We start from the raw sequence: 21,963 nt of genomic DNA on the forward strand, positions 1-21,963 counted from the left end.
TTGGAAAGTGTCTGTGACACTCACATGCTCAGTGGGCTCTGAGCAGCTGTTGAGAAGCTAAGCTTAGGGGTTGTTGCAAATTGCTGCTATTGACAAGCTGAAACTTTAGGCTGGTATAATAAGCTTCATATGTAAATTATGGCATTTTTAACCTTATCTTTTATATACTGAACTTATTGCACCAGCCTAAAGTTTCAGCTTGTCAATAGCAGCAATGATCCAGGACTTCAAACTTGTCACAGGGGGTCACCATCTTGGAAAGTGTCTGTGACACTCACATGCTCAGTGGGCTCTGAGCAGCTGTTGAGAAGCTAAGCTTAGGGGTTGTTGCAAATTGCTGCTATTGACAAGCTGAAACTTTAGGCTGGTATAATAAGCTTCATATGTAAATTATGGCATTTTTAACCTTATTAATTTTTAGAGTTTAGTTCTCCTTGAAGAGAATCCAATTACCCCACATAGGGTGAAATACACATAGGAAAAAAAATATGAAATTAATAGTTATGTTTTAAGGGTTTATGAATTGAGAATCAATTCCTTTGTATGGGGGTTTTCTTCCCCTTTCATTGGGGGATTTCTTGCGGATAACATCAACATCCCTTTATTTTTCAGCCATAATATCAGTAATGTTAGAAGGAAAGCTACCAAGGCAGTTTATTGTCAATAGAGTAGCCACAACACTACTCAATTTTTATTCTTTAGAATGCTTCAACGTGTATGTTCATATATTGTATATTCTGTATATAATATAAAATATATTCATGTTTATATATTGTATATAATACATAATACACTGTAAAATGTATGTTTCTATTCTTAAAGGGAAACTATACCCCCAAAATGAATACTTAAGCAACAGATAATTTATATAATATTAAGTGGCATATTAAAGAATCTTACCAAGCTGGAATATATAATTAAAGCAGACATATACGATAAATGAAAAACACCTAATTTTGTTGGCAATTATAAGTAATACACGGTGTTGCTTTTACATGGTGCTAAAAAGTAATATTATATTTAAAAATAGCCCCTTTATTAGAGCTCCCTATATATGTTTGTGTCTGTGTTTCAAATGAGGGGCGGGCGTGTCCTAACGGCCCCTGTCAGAAGCATAGTTGGAGGGAAACAGCCAATCAAAGTCCTGCAGTCACACAAGCACAGACAGGCTTCAGTTCCCTATCAGGTCCTGCTAGCTGCTGATTGGTTTCTGTCCTACAGTGCAGTGAGCTGAGTGCTGCCGGCTCCCCTGCACAACTTGGGAATTCAGGGAGTGCGAAGTAGAAGGGAAGGGAGAGATTTTAGGGTTTTTGCAGAAATATTCAGTAAATCAGCCTGAAACAATACTTTTTAAAGCACAATTCTTCTATATCTAAATGATTATAATTTAGCTGGTACATTATTATTTTTTACACAAAATGTCTCCTTTAAGTAAATACTGTTCTTTTACATCTCTTGCCTTGAACCACCATTTTTGCGATGGTCTGTGTGCTGTGTCAGAGATCACCTGACCAGAAATACTGCTGCTGTAACTAACAGGAAGAAGCCTGGGAGTAAAATTACAAAATTGTGTCCATTTATTGGCTCATGTGACCTAATATGTATGGTTTTCCAATGTCAAATACTACTAAAAAAGTATATTTTTATGAAAATTGTTTATTTACATGGGGCAGGATTTTACATATACATATATATATATATATATATATATATATATATATATATATATATATATATATATATATATAAACAATGTATTTTTATAGAGACCTACATTGTTCAGGGATATAGATTTCCTTTAAGAGACTCCCCAGTCCCAAAATTGTGCAATAATTGTAGTCTTATTAAGCAAGCATACATAACTTAAATAATTGCAAATCTTCTAACATACAAAGCTTATTTGTGTAGAGTAAACCATGTCTGTGCTGTCATTATTGCACCGATTTAATCAAGGCATGCAAACCTTGCTTTCTGGTATTTTTTATTTTGCAAATAATAATCCTAAATTTTGCAAATAATAATCCTAAATTTTGCAAAATGAAAAGCAAGCAGATGTTATTTCACAGTGTATCCATAATGCGCAACAATGATTGAATGCAAATAGCTGCGTCGATGAGTATAACCTTTGCATTCACCATTACCGTGAGTCGCCCTTGGTGAACTTTTTTGCTTTGTCTTTATACAAGTTGTAGTTTTTCTGTGTTTTCAACAGTGCAACAACAACAGTACAAGTACATTAACTGACCAATGTAGCTACATCCCTGGGAAAACCCAGGGGGAAAAAATGTTAGTGATTACACCAATCATCCACAAAAAATAATCCAAGTATCTCCAAGGTTTTAAATGATTCTCTGAGACTGCTAAAGACAGATTGTGTCATATGCTGCTAGAAAATAGCTAACACGGAAAAACTACTTTTAGAGCCTTCCGTTTTTCTCCCATTTATTCTGCTTTGATTCGATTTCTGATGATTTATTTTTTCCTTATACTATATTCTAACTGTAAAGTTGTTGAAAACATCTATAATTACCAATCCTATGGTGAGGTTCCTGTAAGTATGTATAATTGTGTATTTATGCATGGGAGTGCTTTGTTTGTTTTCTTTCTGAAATGCAGAATGCTAACCATATCCATCACTATAATTCTCCTTAGGAGCGTATGGAGTGGTGCTTAAATGTCGACACAAGGTAAGAGCAACAATTTTCCTCACAGAATTTATTTACATTGCCCTCCATTGATTTTATTGCTTCTGTTAATCAATTAGGTAAGAAATCACTGGCACTCAAAGGGCAGGTGCAAGCAGGGACAGTCCCTTGCATTTCATTTGCAGAAAATGCGACGTTTCTTGCTAATTAGGATTTGGTTCGGCCAGGCAGAAGGATTTGGCCGAATCTGAATCCTGCTGAAAAAGGCTGTATCCTGGCCGAATCCCGAACCGAATCCTGGATTCTGTGCATCCCTGGTTTAGTGTTTTTGCTGTAAACTGATTGGGTGCAAGCAGAGACACATTTGCTAATTGGGGGGGCGCTCTTGAAAAATATTTTGAAGTTAAAAAATGATGATTTCTTGATGATCAATTTTCGATTACTGAAATTAAAGGTGAAATAAAGTGATAGGTATAGTTTTGTTATTTTATAGAATGCATCATTATGTAATGATTTCATTTAAAAGAAGGCCAAGGTGTCAGGGACATGGCTTAGCATGACATGTAGATAGATGTCTGTGCCATACCAACTCTCCTACAGAAACCAAGTTAAAAAGTGATTTGCACTTGGCACCTTAAATGTGCGTCCACCAGTTTAGCTTTGCAAAAAAATTTTCAAAAGGGAAGGCAAATCAACGTCCACTCCAGCTTAAAGAGATACTGACACCAGAAAATAACCTTTTTTTACATCTGTCATAATATTGTCTTTGTATACTATTTATAATTTTATCATAAAAATATTTGCCAGATGCTTTTACATTACCTTTCTTACCCCCATGTTCCTCTATGAGGGGGCTGCCATATTTGTGCAGCAGTAGTCGGTTAGCATTAGAAACTCTAACTGAGAAGGGACAGTCTTGTTGGCAAAATAGTCAGGTTTAGGAACTTCAAGTAACAATTACTTATAAAAGCAGAACTATCAGCAAAAAATGATTAATGTGAACTATAGGTAATTTGTAGATTAATATTTAAAAAACACTTTTTTAAGTGTCAGTATCACTTTAAAGGAGAACTAAACCATAAAAATGAATATGGCTAAAAATGCCATATTTTATATAGTGAACTTATTGCACCAGCCTAAAATTTCAGCTTGTCAATTGCAGCAATGATCCAGGACTTCAAACTTGTCACAGGGGGTCACCATCTTGGAAAGTGTCTGTGACACTCACATGCTCAGTGGGCTCTGAGCAGCTGTTGAGAAGCTAAGCTTAGGGGTCGTCGCAAATTATCAAGAGGGGAAAAAAGAATACACCACCCCTTCCTTGGAAGGAATTACCCAAAGCAACCCCGGAGACAAGGCCTCCACCAAACAAAGGGCTTTGCGTTAATTGGGTGAAAGCTTGTGCTCCTGCAACAACAGCAGAGAGGAGTTGCATTTGTGGCTACAATTAAACATAAATTGTATATGGTGACTGGCAGACCAGACAGTGTTGTTTAGTAATAGTATTTACCAGTGTATAACTAGATGTTACTGGGCCCAAACAGCAAAATAATTTGACTGCCCCCCCAACTCTCCAGAGGTTGTAGTGTTTTACCAATATATATTAAAATTGCTCATTAATTAGGGCCTCATGTGTCGGACTGGCCCACCGGGATACCAGGAAAACTCCCGGTGGGCCCAGGTGTCAGTGGGCCCTCTTATTTCTAACCATTTGGCCTATTTCATGGCCATTCCCTATTTCTTTAAGGGGCTTAATAATGGAAGAATATAGTATATTATTTAGAGATAACAAACTAGAAAAATAAAGAGGTTGAGTGAGGAAAGGAGGAATAATAGTTTGGAAACTGGGCCCACGGTCTAAGGTTTTCTGGTGGGCCCCTGGCATCCCGGTCCGACTCTGCTCATGGTCCCCCCTGCAGCTGCAGGGTCTGCTTCCCCTTTAGTTACACCCCTGGTATTACACTGTCAACTAAGAATTGTATACCTTAGTAAATGTATATGCTCTAAACACCAATCAAGTTAACTTAATTAGAGGTATTGGATCTGTTATCTGTAAACACTTTATCCTGAAAGCTCTGAATTATGGGAAGATTGTCTCCCATTTTATTCAAAAAATACAAATTTCGAAAAATGATTCCCCTTTTCTCTGTCATAATAACACATTACCTTATGCTTGATCCTAACAAAGATATAATTATTCCTTATTGGAAGCAAAACCAACTAATTGGGTTTATTGCATTTTTACATTATTTTCTAGTAGACTTAAGGTAAATTATGCAAAGATCTGCTATCCAGAAAACCCCAGGTCCAGAGAATCTGGATAACAGGTACCTTACCTATACATCAAAGATACCTTAATGTTTAGCTATATTAGTGAGCCATACAAAAATACTTAAAAAGTATTTGTCTCAACAAAACTTTCACAATCTATGTTTACATGTATAAAATTCATATTTTACTCATATAGACATAATTCTTACACCAGAAAAGATTTTGTTTTTTAATGACCCCTACACATTTCAGAAAATACATAGCACAAACACAGAAGAAAAAAAAACAGTTTAGACCATACTCTGAATTCGCTCAACGTAAAATATCAATTTCATGTTAGACCTCTGTGGTGATCAAACAACCTACTTGTGTTGGATCCAAAAATAGCGACGGAAATAGTGCATTAAGAGCGTACTTTCAGTTAAATGCTACGCAAGAAATCGACCCACTTAACACATGGTGTGCCCATAAGGCAGTTATAAGAGGCTGGATAATGAGCAAAGCAGCACACAAACTAGAAGAAAAAAGAACAGATGAGACCAACCTACTAATGAAACTTGAAAGCTGTAAATTGGAAAAAAAATGATCCTGTAACTCAAATGTTATTCATAAAACCAGAAAAGGTTTATTCACAACTTATTAAAACTATACATTCAGGCCCCATGGTGCTCCCCTTACTCCTTAGTACCAGAGGGTATGAAATGCATAAGGCAGTGTACAATGGGGTCTGCACGTATATTTTTTTCAGTATGATGTTTTTCTATTTTTATAACTAACATTTGAATTACAGGATATCTTTGTTTTTCTGATCTTGAGTTTGCCTCTTGGTCCTGAGGGCTTTACTCTGTTCTCACTGGCCTTTAGACAAGCCATGTACACTCCCCGTTAATAAAACATGTTTGTTCAGCTACAAAGCTGAACCAAGAAAAAGCTTACCATCAACAGCAAGATGAATTAAATTAATAAGAGATCTATGTTATAACATTCCAAAAACATCTCTATAAATTGCAGCAATTAAAGAGCTTACCTTGTGCAACAGGTTACAAGCAAATTGTGTGCTCAAGAGATAATTAACAAAACTAGCACCATAATGGAACAGAATTTGTTATTTCATCAGACATGACATGGCCAGGGCCAAATACCAGCATCTTTTTTCCCAACAACTGGCCTAGAAATAATTAATACTTATCACTTGCCTTACATTGGAATCTTTGTTGGCCACAGCTGTTTATGGCTTGTAATAACAAGACATAAACAGAGTATCTTAACAGTGACTTAACTTGTATCCTTCTAACACAGGCCACAGTTGTGACAACTAGCTCAAAGTGTTAACCCAAGGGAGGGCGGGTGGAGCTCAATTTGCTCTATCCAAAACAGATGCCCTCCCTAACTGCTCCTGATTCAAAGAAACAAAACTCCATCCCCCGAAGATATATAACTAAACCCAATCACTAAAGCCTGCCTGGCAGTTTTGTCCTGCCACAGTCATGAGCCCTCAGTTAGCGTTTTGTTGTACTGGGCTTCCCTATACCAATGCGATCATTCAAGGATTTAGCAAGTATGTACAAAATACAGCCCAATTTTCATGCTGCAACAGATCTAGAACTAACTACCTCAACCCTAGCACAGAGACTACAAACATACTGTATCTACTCCAATTAATAAACTTACAGTATGTATAAATTAAGTGTATTCCACGAAAGGGAAACAGGCCTATGACAATTCCAGATATAGAATCACCCTAACTCAAATGATAAAAACAAACATTCTGCACATATATTAGTGTTAAATGCAACATTTATTAAAGTAAACTGAAACTATCTAGAAAATACATTGAGGAAAATGAATTTACCTCCAAACCTTCCTACAGCACAAATGAACAGCAATAGCTTTGTCACACCCATTATTATTTACCAATGACACAAGGCTAGGTTGCCCTCCACCCCCAATTGTATACATATTAAGTATAGAAGCATTAGCACAACTAATATGACAATTACATAAAATCAAAGAAATACAGAGGGAGTAAGAAAAACATAAAATTGTTTTATTTGCAGGTGATGTAGCTATAGTTCTTGGTACCCTACAAAAGCATTGGAACAGATCTTTTACATGCTAGTATAATATAGAAAAGTGTCTGAACTGGACCTCACCAAAACGTAAGGTGAATAGAATGCCAAGCTCTAACCCACCTAAAAGCAAAATACACTGGACTAGCAAGATTATCATACTAAATATCTAGGAATGAACCTTACTCCAACTTCTTACCAAATGTATAAAAAAATGTATATACACAATGAGGGGGGGAATTGAATGTCCTGTGCACTCAGTAATTTAGCCTTAAATAATATACTGCCTCGATGGAGCACTCATTGGCAAAAACCCATGTATATTTTCCTTTCACATTTTATGGTGTGGTCAGCTTTTATGTATTACTCAGTCAATAGAATTTGCATTATCCTTTGTGATTTAATCTGCCATATACAATAATGTTTTTATCCATATATCTAATCCACATATATCATCCAAAAATATGATAAAATAGATGCCAGTGCCAGCCTGTCAATGCAGTAGTAAAATAATATTTGCATATATCTCATAATTATCCCCATTAATTGGATTTGGACTATCAGGGCATAGAGTATTTTGCTCATAAAACTCATTTTCCCTTCTCTCCCTCTCTCTCTCTGTCTCTATTAAAAAGAATGTGAAAAAGAAAACACCAAAGCTATATTTAAGCAACATTGATAACAAGAAAACATGAGTGAATCTGCAGCTGTTAATGAGTAATGTATAATGTATAAATAGGCATAACATAGTATGTTGTCATTTACAGATAAGTACTATACCTGAAAACTCTGTAAAATATAACAATGGGTTTACTGTTAAATGTGAAAAAAAGCGAGTATCTGCATCCCATGATTTCTGAACTTTGCCATTAGTATCTGTATAGTGAAATGTATATATAGCTGATCCTCTGCTCTCTTGATTTTACTTGGCTTCTGTGAAGGTGATCTTGCATTGTTAGCCTTACAGATGGCCCTTCTCCACCAAAGGCAACAGCTAGCAGCTAAGGGAACAGATCAGAACCCACTCACCCATGGGTATACCCAAGAGTCAGCTGGTTTTGGGTCAACTTGCACATGACTAATTTCTATAGGATTCTACAATATACTTATTGTAATAACATGCTTTTTATAATATGTAAGTGTTCATTTAAGGTGGCACACCTAAAAACAAAGTTAAAAACACATACCAAGACGTTTAGGTTCCATGTAAAGACACAGGACCTAAGGTCAAGGCATTATGTGACAATTTAATGGTCACATTAATATGTAGGGTCTAAGGATGAGTGTGGATTTCTTAACAATGGTGTGGCATTGATGCACATTTGTGGTGGTAAATCAGATGCATAATGTTACTGATCAGCACAATATCATTATTGTCTGGGCATGTTTCATCAGAATATCTAGACACTTTCTGATTACAAAACATAAATATCTGTGCATGTTGAGGCATTAGTTTGTCTTCACGGTTGAGCATTCACTAATAGCAGAAGCATGGGTATTGAGATGCTCTTTGACAAGCAATTTGCAAAGGTTGATGGATTCTCAGCCAGACACCAGTTTAGTAAACAGATGTGATAGATGACATCTTGCCATTCTGGAAAAGTGCTATTTTACCTTAATATTAGGAAGTATCCTGCTATACTGAGCAAGGACTCAGCTATGTTGGGTTGTAAACAGTAGATAGGGATAATGTAAGTGATGGAAATTATTATCCCATAAAAATATCTTCAGAGCCCAAAAACATGGTAATTGTCATTTTGCTTAAAGTGCTTTAAGCAAATCCTCTAGTGAAGACCCCTGGCTTAACTAATGCTTAGCCTAAAAGCACTCCTGGGTGCAGTTCAATGATTACAGAGAGTGGTAGGAGCACTCCAATTAGTTACAGAATTTTTGCTTCTAATGAAAAACTCTTTAAGTCTCACAACATGATTTCAGGCTCATGCGAGCTGTCTCAATTTATCAAAAAAAAAACAAAAAAAAAAACTGTCAAAGTTGTAATTAACAGTAGTATTTCAGCAGTGACATAAATTTTATTGGATTAACAGAAAATATGCAATATGCATCATAACAAAATTAGACAGGTGCATAAATTTGGTCACCCCAACAGAGATATTACATCAATACATAGCTGAGCCTCCTTTTGCAAATGGAACAGCCTCTAGATGCCTCCTATAGCCTTTGATGAGTGTCTGGATTCTGGATGGTGGTATTTTTGACCATTTGTCCATACAAAATCTCTGAGCATGGTCAGCCTGCTTCAAATCATCCCACAGATTTTCGATCGTAAGTCGGGGGACTGTGACGGCCATTCCAGAATATTGTACTTCTCCCTCTGCATAAATGCCTTTGTAGTTTTCTGTAAGGGGCCGAAGGCTCAGCCAGGAGTAGCGGACCTAGGAGGAAGCACCAGTCCAATAGTTCGAAGTACAGGCAAGGGTTTAGAATAAGAGTGGTCGAAGTCCAGGCAATATGGTCGGTTCAGGCAGCAAAGGTTCAGAATACGAAGTCAGGCAAGGGTCAATACACAAGATCAAGAATGATAAACACAGGAAGCACACCCAGGAACTCACGAGGAAGAACCTATAGTAGGGCACAGTCTGCAGTGCTTCAGCATCTTTTATAGGCCTCCTTTGGCGCCAAAATGGACGCAGTGGCGTCATGATGCTGGCGTCTTTACGCAGGCGTTTTGACGCTGGCGTCCATTCTGACGCTGGCGCTGGCGGCCAATCCGATGCCGGCAAATCTTCTGACGCTGGCGTGATGTCACAGAACTGCGACCAGAAGGAAGCACATGGAGAACGCCGCCATCTTGGACTCCGCCATCTTGGGACGCCAGATGAGAACTCCTTACAGTTTCGAAGTGTGTTTAGGGTCATTGACTTGTTGGCAGTGGTGTAACTATATATCACTGGGCCCTACAGCAAATATTTTCATGATGGAACCTCCACCAAATTTGACAGTAGGTAGCATGTGTTTTTCTTGGAATGCGGTGTTCTTCTTTCTCCACGCAAAGCGCTTTTTGTTTTGACCAAATAACTTTTTGTCTCATCAGACCAAAGCACTTTGTTCCAACAAGCGGCTCTGTCTGTGGCGTGAGTGCAGAAAGGGCTTATTTCTCATCACCCTGCCATACAGATGTTCTTTGTGCAAATTGTGCTGAATTGTAGAACGATGTACAGATACACCATCTGCAGCAAGATGTTCTTGCAGGTCTTTGGGTTGTCTGTAACCATTCTCATAATTTTCCGCATATGCCGCTTGTGTATTTTTCTTGGCCTGTCAGACCTGGGTTTTACAGCAACTGTGCCTGTGGCCTTCCATTTCCTGATTACATTCCTTACATTTGAAACTGACAGTTTAAACCTCTGATATAGCTTTTTGTAGCCATTCTCTAAACCATGATACTGAACAATCTTTGTTTTCTGATCTTTTGAGAGTTGCTTTGAGAATCCCATGCTCTTCAGAGGAGAGTCAAACAGAAACACAACTTTAATTGGTCACCTTAAATATCTTTTCTCATGATTGGACACACCTGCCTATGAAGTTCAAGGCTGAACGAACTAATCCAACCAATTTGGTGTTGCCAGTAATCAGTATTGAGCAGTTACATGCATTCAAATTAGCAAAATTACAAAGGTACCCACATTTTTGCACAGCCAGTTTTTCACATTTGATTTAATTCCATACAACTGAATGCTGCTTCACTAAAAATCTTTGTTCAGAAAACACCCCAGTACTCCGATGTTCTCTGGAAAATGAAAGACATACCACTGTTATCTTTTTTGTTGAAAGTGGAGTAAATTATTATGCAGGCTGAGAGGGGTTCCCAAACTTTTTCATATGACTGTATGTGAGTTGCCTACTCCTGGCCATAGGAGGCATACTAATAGATCTAACAACAAAAATATATGAAACTGCCGCCCTGAACATGCCACTTTGACCTTTCTATTCTTTTCTTTTCCTGTTGTTACGTATTTTACATCTAGTTATATTCGCTAGTACCATTAATGGAACTATCAGTATCAAGCAAGTGTTAGGTTAAGTGCACTTTGTTTGTTTTTTTGAGAATTTCCCAGACATTTTATGTGTTCAATGCAAATGTAACCTTTCCATTTATGGGGCTAAGTATCTAAATATGACGGCACCGAATTTTACCAGTCAAATCTCTAAATCTCTCTGGAAATGTCACATAGCACATTACAATGTATCGAAATGTAAAATATTTCCAACATCTGTTCTATTTATACGGCTACTATTTATTATTTATAATCAATTTGACAGCAAGGCTCTTAACTTAACTCCTTCAGATAAAGTTTAGTGGGATACTTCAGTAGTATCTTTAGGTGTCTATATACAGGTATGGGATTTGTTATCCAAAAACTTGGCAAATTAAAGGAGGGCCATCTTCCATAGATTCCATATTAATTAAATAATTCAAAATTGAAAAAACTATTTCCTTTTTCTCTATGATAATAAAACAGCACCTTGTATTTGATCCCAACTAAGATATAATTAATCCTCATTGGTGGCGAAAACAATCCTATTGGGTTAAATTCAAGTTTACATGATTTCAGCAGACTTAAGGTATGAAGATCCAAATTACAGAAAGACCCCTTATCTAGAAAACAGGTCCTGAGCATTCTGGATAACCGGTCCCATACCTGAACCAGAGGGTACTCTGAGGTCATTTTAGATTTTAGATTCTTGCACTCGCACAAAGTTAATGGGTCGTAAGTGGGTTTGGACCAAGCGAATTTTCGCTAGGCACAAATGAACGCTAGCGCATCTTTGCTATGAAATGCTCGCACTGCTGAAGTAACGCTAGCGAAAAGTCGCCAGCGTTTGGCGGCCAGGGCACAACTTCGCATATTAGTTAATTAGCGTAGTGGTAGTGAATTTGCGCCTGGTGAAGTAGTGCGACGTGTGCAAATCGGACGATGGCGACAATTCGCCCTTCAGTAAATCTGCAAACAAGTTTGTAATTCTATTACTTCTGTATTGAGTAACTGATTTCATGGCTGAGAACAATGGCTGTAATATTCACTTGCACATAACAAACTTATCTCTGCTTCCTAAAAAGGTATATCAATATCTGGATATCCAAAGCACACGTGTATTTGGCAATCTCTTCCGTGGAAATCATTAACTTTTGGCATAGTAAAATATATGAAATTATAACTTGTATTGGTGGATAAAAAGTAGTGATGGGTGAATAAATTTGCCAGGCATGGATTCGCAGCGAATTTCCGCCTTTTGCCGGCCACTAATGTTTTCCCGAAACTGCGTTGAAAATTGACGTGTGAAAAAATCCACAACAACAATTAATTGGCACGCGTCAAAATTGTCGCGCGCGTCAAAATTGTCGCGCTCGTCAAAATTTTGCGCGTCCATTACGCCCATTGATTTTAATGCATTTGTATGTATTGTGTTAAAATTATTATAAAAGCCCATTGACTTCAATGCGATTTTGCAAATCTTTGTCATTTCCCAAATTTTTTCGTCGTTTGTGAATTATTTAGCGAAGTGAAACAGGTGGGACAGATTCACCCATCACTAATTACAAGCCTTAATCAGATTCATACATTCAAACTTGAACACTTCAGGGAAGGGCGGTATTTGTTTTTTTGGGGGTTTCACTCTCTCCTTGCATTTATTGTACAGGTATGGGATGCGTTATCCGGAAACCCGTTATCCAGAAAGATCCAAATTACGGAAAGGTTGTTTACAATAGACTCCATTTTATCCAAATTTTCAAAATGATTTCCTTTTTCTTTGTAATAATAAAACAGTTGATCCCAACTAAGATATAATTAATACTTATTGGAAGCAAAACCAGCCTATTGGTTTAATGTTTACATGATTTTCTAGTAGACTTAAGGTATGAAGATCCAAATTACAGAAACATGCGTTATCCGTAAAACCCCTGGTCCCGATCATTCTGGATAACAGTTTCCATACCTGTATATTAAAAGCTATGCAGGAGAATGTGATAAAAGTCAGTAATGGTAAAACTATTTGCAATGCGAAAGTTATACCTTTGCGCAAACAAATTTGCTTTGCACGAATTTAATATAGCTTTTGCAAACCCGGAAACTGTTTAGCAACCACTTACGATAGTGGAAGAACGTTTGCGAATTTTATCGTTTGCGCCAATGCGCAGTAAATGTAATAAAACTTCTTACTGGAAAAAGTCGTTATGTTTGCTCCAAAAGATTACGACACCTTCAAGCACTTCTTAAGAGTGCGCAATTAAAATTCGCAATGCAATAACAGTTTAAGGAACAATATTACATTGTGAGATGTGGATTCTTATTGGTTTTTCTCATTGCGACTTTAATTACATTCCCCCCGTGGGCTTAAAGGAGGGGCAAATTAATATGTTCTTGGTATTGGAGGCTTCTGACTAGCGAGTATCGGACTTTAAACGTTTAGCCATTTAGCCTAATGAATGTAGATTTCCACTATTGGCTTGTACACAAACACACACACACCCTGATCAGCTGTGTGTTCATGTCTGTGTGTGCGTGGATTTATATGAATGTAAACTTTGTAATTCTATTAATCCAGTTAGGTGATTACTCGCTCAGACCTGTGCTAATTTAGCTGCAACCACTCCTCTCCCCATTCTGCAAGTGGTTGTAAGCACAAGTAGGAACCTGCACATATTTTATTCAGGATATTGATGGGGGCGTAGAGAACATTTGTTAATAGCACAGTCCCAATATTGACACAACTTACAGAGTGGGGAACATTCCTGCTGAGACGGCAAGACGTTTTACATCAATGCACCAGCAGCACGTTGTCCCTGACCCAGCATGCCCTTCATTAACATGCACATCTAAATTGGAACTTTGCTAAAAGAACAGGCGCTTGGCTCTGTTGTAGCAGTCCCACAAATGTAGCTTTCCAGCTGTGGGCATCCCTGTTTATTTGCCTGAAGTTAGTAACATTAGGGTAATAGACTTGCTAGAGACACATTTTCATTTAAAGGGCAGGTTAACCTGGAAATGTTAATAGTGTTTCTGTTAAGAGTGGGTGGTGGCAGCGGTGTTATGCTTTGGGCCAGCAATTGATTTCTTTCTGGAATGGGCATAAATTCCCTTGCTGCTTGTTCCCTCATGATCTGCAGTGATGCTGTAAATTGGATGTGATGGGAAATGTAATGAATGGCTACAAATGTAGAATCTATTGAACCACTGCTGTTGTAATACAGCCATTAACGGCAATCTGCCGATTTTATACTGAGTTTACAGAAGAGGGTCACTGTTTGAAAATAACTGGAACTTTTCTAATACAGCGTTCAGAACCATTAAACGTCTGGTTCTGCAGATGTAGGTTTAGCATGGTCTTTATAAAGGAGACCCACTGTGCATCCACCCAGCCAGGAGTGTGAAAATTGACAAAGTAGCTTTTGTGAAATCTGCAGTCTCAGATTTCTAATTTGGCCGCCAATAGGCCAGAGGGTCCTCACGCCTGCCCCACCTCCTGGAGACTTAATTTAAACTAAAAAAGTAGCTAGAAATGTTGTACATTATGTTTTGAGGTTCTGTACGAGCCTCAGGCAACCAAAGCCCTTTAGCAGTATAGATTCGTGTCTCCAAAGATGCCCCAGTAGCTCCCCATCTTCTTTTCTGCTGATTCACTGCACATGCTCTGTGCTGCTGTCACTTACTGAGATTAGGGACCCACTCACAATATACAGTACACATAGAAATGTCACAGTTTAAGGCTGATTAGTAATTAATACAGATAATTACTACATGGCAGCACAGAAACCAGTGCAATTAGCATCAGAATTTAATAATCAGTCCTATAGCATCAGCTTATATTACAGACAAACCTAATTTTCTGCTGGATAATTAGTGACGACCCCTAAGCTTAGCTTCTCAACAGCTGCTCAGAGACCACTGAGCATGTGAGTGTCACAGACACTTTCCAAGATGGTGACCCCCTGTGACAAGTTTGAAGTCCTGGATCATCACTCCTATTGACAAGCTGAAACTTTAGGCTGGTGCAATACGTTCAGTATATAAACCGTGACATTTTTAGCCCTATTCATTTTTAGGGTTTAGTCTCCTTTAAAGGGATTCTGTCATGATTTTTATGATGTAGTTTTTATTTCTAAATTACACTGTTTACACTGCAAATAATTCACTCTACCATATAAAATTGCATTCCTGAACCAACAAATGTATTTTTTTGTTGTAATATTGGTGTGTAGATGCATCTCAGGTCATTTTGCCTGGTCATGTGCTTTCAGAAATAGCCAGCACTTTAGGAGAGAAATGCTTTTTGGCAGGCTGTTGTTTCTCCTACTCAATGTAACTGAATGTGTCACAGTGGGACCTGGATTTTACTATTTAGTGTTGTTCTTAGATCTACCAGGGAGCTGTTATCTTGTGTAAGGGAGCTGCTACCTGGTTACCTACCCATTGTTCTGTTGTTAGGCTGCTGTGGGAGAAAGGCAGGGGGTGATATCACTCCAATTTGCAGTACAGCAGTAAAGAGTGATTGAAGTTTATCAGAGCACAAGTGACCCACTGTCCCACTGAGACACATTCAGTTACATTGAGAAGGAAAAACAGTAGCCTGCCAGAAAGCATTTCTCTCCTAAAGTGCAGGCACAAGTCACATGACTGGGAGAACCTGGGAAACTGACAATTTGTCTAGCCCCATATCAGATTTCAAAATTAAATATAAAAAATTCTGTTTGCTCTTTTGAGAAACTGATTTCAGTGCAGAATTCTGCTGGAGCAGCACTATTAACTGATGACAGTATCTCTTCAAAGAGCTGCATGTTGCCAGTGCTTCTGAAAAAATCTGAATGCGGTTTGGTGGCCCTAAAATTTTGCCACACTAGACACAGACCTTTGTGGCCTTCCTACAAATATGAGCCTGGGCATCTGGGGTGTCTAGAGTGCCCCTGACTGATGTGCCTTTTAAAAACACGTTTGTAAGACAGGTCACCTTCACCAGATTATGGGTGGCCCATAAAATTTTTTTGCTGGGATCAGCAACTTCTAGTTATCTTTCTGCCTCCAGCTGTCCTTGTCAACCTCAACATATAGTAAATGTGGCTGCTATGTTACTGAAGTGTTTCAAAGAGCGGTGGAATGAAGCAGCGTGGCAAGGATCCCAAAGAATATTTACTGATTAACAATTTCATTAGTTGTGTTTTAAGCAGCTCAGCGCCCCTATGGTAAAGGCGACCTAAAAATATTGTGCCATGGGGCACAATAACTGATATCTGAAAGGAATGTTGATGGGTATTTTCACCTAAATTGGGTGATCTCCAGCAAGTCCTTAAAATCCTTTCAACCACAGCATGAGATCAGCACAAAGAACAGATGACTGCTTATTTAACATATTAGAAACCATCTGCCAGTGGAAGTGAAATGTTAAAATAAGTCTTGCCTAGCTCTTTGCATTGTTAGTAGGGCAGTGATCCCAGTGTTGCATAACACTGCGTTCCTCTAAGCCCTGCCAATAATACAAGGCATTCTAACCTTTCTAAGGAAAAGTCTATTTTTACACAAACATGTTTCTTCTTTAAAGGTTGCTATGGCTCAGTCTCAAGAATTTCCTGCTCACTTAAAGGAATATTTCATTTTGTTGGTGTTATTTTATAGACTGCGGAGTAATGAATAATCACAGTAGGTCTCTGGTGTTGTGGAAAAGAGCATTAAGCATTCATGGGTGCAGACATGTATCTTTTAGAGTACCAGAGGAACTATCGCGAAAATGACAATTTATTATAAGCTTCAGCAAACTGAAATAATAAACTTACTAAATACAATCAATTGAAAATTCTGTACTGTTTCTGAAATAATCGAGTTTATCTCCACTATTCCTCTCTCAGCATCTGTTTCTCCTCATTCTGTCTTCTTTCAGGAGTTGGGTGTCAGATGAATGATCCAATATATCTTATAGGGGGCTCCTTCTGCTTAGAAGATGTATTAGATGTCACCAGACATCATGTCTCTCTACATGCAGAATTTGTGCAAATGGCAGTTATTTTGTTAGATTTTGTTTGTACTGGAATCAGTTATTTGAGTGAGCTCTAATTCATCTGCTAGGAAAGGGAGCCCCCCTATAAGATATATTCAGGGACAGACTCGGGGGGACTGTGGCCCACTGGGACTGCTGTCTAGGGCCCCCCTCCAGCCCCCCCCTGCTCCCCTACTGTCATGTGCCGAGTATCGATCGGCGCACATACGCAACCGAATGTCGAGAGAGGGGGTCTGGCCCGGCGAGGGTCCAGCCCACCGGGTTTTTTCCAGTCTGACCCTGAATATATTGGATTAATTATCTGACACCCAACCCATGTAGAGAGAATGAAGAGAGACAGATGCTGAGAGAGGAATAGTGAAGATAAACTTGATTATTTCAGCAACAGTGCCGAGTTTTTAATTGATTGTATTTAGAAAGTTTCTTACTTTAGTGTGAGGAAGCTTATATTTTCATTTTCACGATAAGGACACATAACTGTGAATTGTGCTAACATTTCCGTACTGGATAAGTTCACTAAGGTTCCTCTCATCTTACTCATGGCTGAAGCCACATATGGCCCCATCTGACCTTACATTACCCCAGTCCAAAGAAAAAAAAACTAAGAATATGCCTATGCCCCCTTCTTTTGGAACACATAAAAGTACATATGAGAATGTGAGCTCTGTAGCATATTGGCACTATAGTTTAGCTCTCTGGAAAACTATTGGTAATGAGAAAGAAAAATGCATTCTGACAATTGTAGGAATGACAATAGTGAAGCCATTATAAGACACTTGAAAAACAGAATGCATACCTCCCAACTGTCCCGTTTTTAGAGGGACAGACCCTCTTTTGACAGCTCAACCCAAGTCCCTCATTTGTACTGTCCCGTTTTCCTAAGATAAGATAAGATACTTTTGTAACAATTTTGAGATAAGCAAATAAGTATTTGTAACAATATAAGATAACAGGTCCCTAGGGAAATGTTAGATTCACAGCTTAAAGGGCAGTTCGTCTTCATTAGCAAAACTGTAATAACTGAAAAAAACACAGAAATATGTTCAAACTTTCATTACCTGCCAAATTTAGTAAAATGAACATGGTAATTTGGGGGTGTGGCCACAAAAAAGGGGCATGGTCAAACCAAATTTTTCCTCGCTACAAGTGCCAACTTTTTTGTCCCTCTTTTTTTTCCCAAATATTTCGGAGGTATGTGAATGTGAGAGAGAATGGCCTTAGCTGTCTTTTAATTTAAAAGAAATAATGGTCTTCTAAGTCTTAGATTGGCATTAGCGTTATAAAGTTTAAAATAAACGTGGGATTCTAAACAAGGAGGCATGGGTATCAGTGCATTTCCATACTGTATATTAAATATTTAAAAAAAATAAAAGATTTTTTTAATGATTACTGTGTATGAATCCGAACGTTCAGCCGTATGGTCAAACGATCGGATTACAATACGCCAAGGGGCTCCGACGGGTCGGTCGGGTAAAAATCAAACCTTCCCAATCAATATCGTGGCCAGATATCGATCGGGAAGACTCGTCGGAAACCCCCATACACAGGCAGATAAGCTGTCAAATTGGTCTAAACGACCGATATCGGCAGCTTTATCTGCCCGTGTATGGCCACCTTAAAGGGCATGTAAAGTCTAAAATAGAATAAGGCTAGAAATGCTGTATTTTATATACTAAGTATAAACATGAACTTACTGCACCACAATCCTAATCAAACAAATAATTTATGCTTTCAAAGTTGGCCACAGGGGGTCGCCATCTTGTAACTTTGTTAAACATTTTTGCAAAACTAAGACTAAGTGCACATGCTCAGTGTGGTCTGGGCTGCTTAGGGATCGTCATAAACAAAGCTGCTTGAGTTCTGCATGGCTGGGAAGTAAGGCGGGGGCTCCCCCTGCTGTTCATAAGTATGATTGTTTCCCTGCTCAGCAGTTAGGGACCATCTGACAATTCCTATCCACAGCAGTAAATGAAGGGAGAACTTTACTGCATACAGTCATTATTTTTTAATCAAAGTATATTGGAGATAGGTTTCTTTTTCATTAAAGAAAGTAAAAATGGGATTTTATTTTTTTGCCTTTACATGCCCTTTAAGTATCACAGACCATCTGTTCCTTGACGTTTAAGTATATTTATGTTCTGAATGCAATTTTTCAGATCTTGCCTGTACATGGATGAATAATTAAATTAAACCGTAACCTTCACAGCTCACCATTTGTATCTCGGTGTTCTAAAACCTTTTTTCACCAGGGAAAAAACAGTAAATAATTTCAGGCTGCAACAAATATTTATTTGCTGACCCAGATGTACTGCAGTGATGGAGCAATTACAAATTAAAAGTAGATGTAGATGAAGGGGACCCTAAAATGTTGTTCCCTTTTTCTTTTCAAATTAAACATACTTCTGTATCTGCAGTTGTGGCATGACCCCCCCCCCAGCCCGAAGGTTGGCAGGAAATTCCTGAGACCCCCAATCTTTTTGTAATATCCTGATCTGTAATGCTGGCCCTGAACTAAGCATCTTGTGAACATATAGATATAGATCAATGTGTTATAACAGAACTAGCATTCCTAGGTAACCACGGCTCTTGTTAAGTAAGCAGTTGAACACAGTCATATTAAAATGCATACCTCCCAACTGTCCCGTTTTTTTTTGGGAAAGCCCTGATTTTGACAGCTCCACCAGCAGTCCCGGGTTTGTTACTGAAAAGTCCCGACTTTCTCTTCTCAAAGTTACTACCTTAATTGGCTTTTGGCAGAGAGCCCAGAATACGTGGCAGGTGCACTTAGATACTTTTGTAACAATTTTAAGAACGGAGGAAGTAGGTCTTACAGCTAAAAGGGCAATACACCTTCATTAGCAAAACTGTAATAACACAAAAAGATCACAGAAATGTGTTCCACTTTCATAACCTGCCAAGGTTTGGGGTAATGAACATGGTAATTAGGGTGGCGTAGTCAAAACATTTTCACCGCGCTCCATGCGGCAATTCTTTTTGTCCCTCTTTCTATTTCCAAAATGTTGGGAGGTATGAGAAATGTGTTAACCCAAATAGATCGAATTTAGATTTGAACTGTGGGGTTATTTACAAAAGACTTTCATTAAAATTTAGGTGGAGATAATAATAACTAGGTGGAGACAATAATTTTGACGCACGACATTTTTCTACACGCAACTACTTTGTCAAAATGCATTAAAGTCAATGGGCGTCCGAATAATTTTGACGCGTAAACATTTTTATCTGTGTCAATTTTGAAGGAGTGCCAATTTTTTTTTGTCACAACGGATTTTTCTCAGGCGAATTTTCGACGCATTTTCAGCAAAACATCAGTGTTGTGGCATTTGTTTGTGTCACTGAACTCCAGCTAGTTATGGGCTCTTCCAGCTGTCAGTGTACATAGTGGTGTGTGCAACCCTGCCGCTGGGAGCCATTAAAGCTCTCACAGACCTTGACAGTCATATGATATGCATTGAGGTTTGGAGGCGAATGCCCACATTAGACAGGCCTGCTTGTGGTCTTCCTGGATGTCACAGCGCTACCTGAAACTGAACCTTTCAAAAACAGAACTCATTAAATTTCCTCCAAGATCTTCCCCTGTCCCTCACATATCACTCACAGTAAACAACACCACCTTTTATTCCACCACACAGGCACGCTGCCAAGGAGTTATACTAGACTCGCATCTGTCTTTTTCACCACACATCCAAACACTTGCAAAATCTTGTCGTATTCAAGACTAAAACACTGATTCAGTCTCTCATCATCTCCCGCCTTTATTACTGCAACCTACTGCTCACAGGTATTCCAACAAGTCACCTTTCACAACTCCAATCTGCTAGACTCATTCATCTCGCTGCTCCCATATGCATGTCCCTTCACTGGCTCCAATCTCCTCTAGAATCAAATTCAAATTACTAACACTCACATTCAAGGCCCTTAATAATGAAGCCCCTATATTTCTTCTCTGATCTCCAAATACACTCCTTCACTCAACCTTCGCTCTGCTTCTGATCTTCGTCTCACTTCTCCTCTCATCACTTCTGCCCATTCTCGTCTACAAGACTTCTCTCGGGCTTCTGTTATACTCTGGAACTCTCTGCCTCGAGCTGTCAGACTTTCTCCTTCTTTACAAACTTCCAAATGCTCCTTAAAGACCCACCTGTTTAAAGAAGCTTATTCAATGTACCTTAATTACCGTAGTCAATAATTTCTGTATCATAAATCACTAAATTGTTTCTAAAATCCTAATGTCTCAATTGTACCCCAACCTTTATTTTGTAAACTCTAATTTGTAGGGCCCTCTAATCCTATTGTACTCTGTAACCCTTTTTAACAGTTTTTTATCCACCATTTATTCCATGTTTGTTATAACTAAGGTAAAGCACTGCGTATCTTGACGGCGCTATATAAATAAATGATGATGATGCTTGATAAATATGGCATTTTGCTTAGGTGTGTCATTCCAGTCTTTGTCACAAGCATTACTAATTTTATCCAGTATTATTAGTCATCCCCTATCAATCATTAAGTTTAATATAAACTTTTTCGTTTTCTTACTTTCAATGCTCTGTCATTTAAAACCGGTATTTCTCAAAAATAATTCATATTTTCTGTGTATTTCTATATTCTGCACACTGAAATGCCAAATGTATATTCTTACAATGTGTTTTATTTCTGACTCCACCCCTTCCTGACAATCACTCACCCTATTACATCTACATGCGCCTCTGCTTTACTGTTAATCATCTTGTCATACAAGATTTTATGTATTACACATATATATTACAGATTAGGAAAAGTACTTTATGTCTGTAATTTAGAGGCACAGTTTAGTGTGCAGGGTCGGACTGGGGGGACCGGGGACTGCTGGTCCAGGGCCCCCCGCCCCCCTACTGCGCCGCTCGAACGCCGCCATGCGCATGCGCGAGCGCACTTCTCGGTGCGCAAGCGCCGTTGCGCATGCGCAAGCG

At 38.5% G+C, this 21,963-nt stretch overlaps 1 protein-coding gene across 9 annotated transcripts in view; it reads left to right on the forward strand.

Annotated features, from left to right (window-relative positions):
* Positions 1–21,963, forward strand: part of cdkl5.S (cyclin dependent kinase like 5 S homeolog) — a 177,788-nt gene that overhangs the window by 73,864 nt on the left and 81,961 nt on the right. For all 9 annotated transcript variants that reach the window (XM_041583556.1, XM_018249045.2, XM_018249048.2 and 6 more), the window contains one exon: positions 2,653–2,687. In XM_041583556.1, coding sequence (XP_041439490.1) covers positions 2,653–2,687 — 35 coding nt within the window. The remainder of the gene's footprint in view (positions 1–2,652; positions 2,688–21,963) is intronic.

The sequence above is a fragment of the Xenopus laevis genome, chromosome 2S (genome assembly GCF_017654675.1).
Source record: "Xenopus laevis strain J_2021 chromosome 2S, Xenopus_laevis_v10.1, whole genome shotgun sequence".
Classification (NCBI taxonomy): Eukaryota; Metazoa; Chordata; class Amphibia; order Anura; family Pipidae; genus Xenopus; species Xenopus laevis.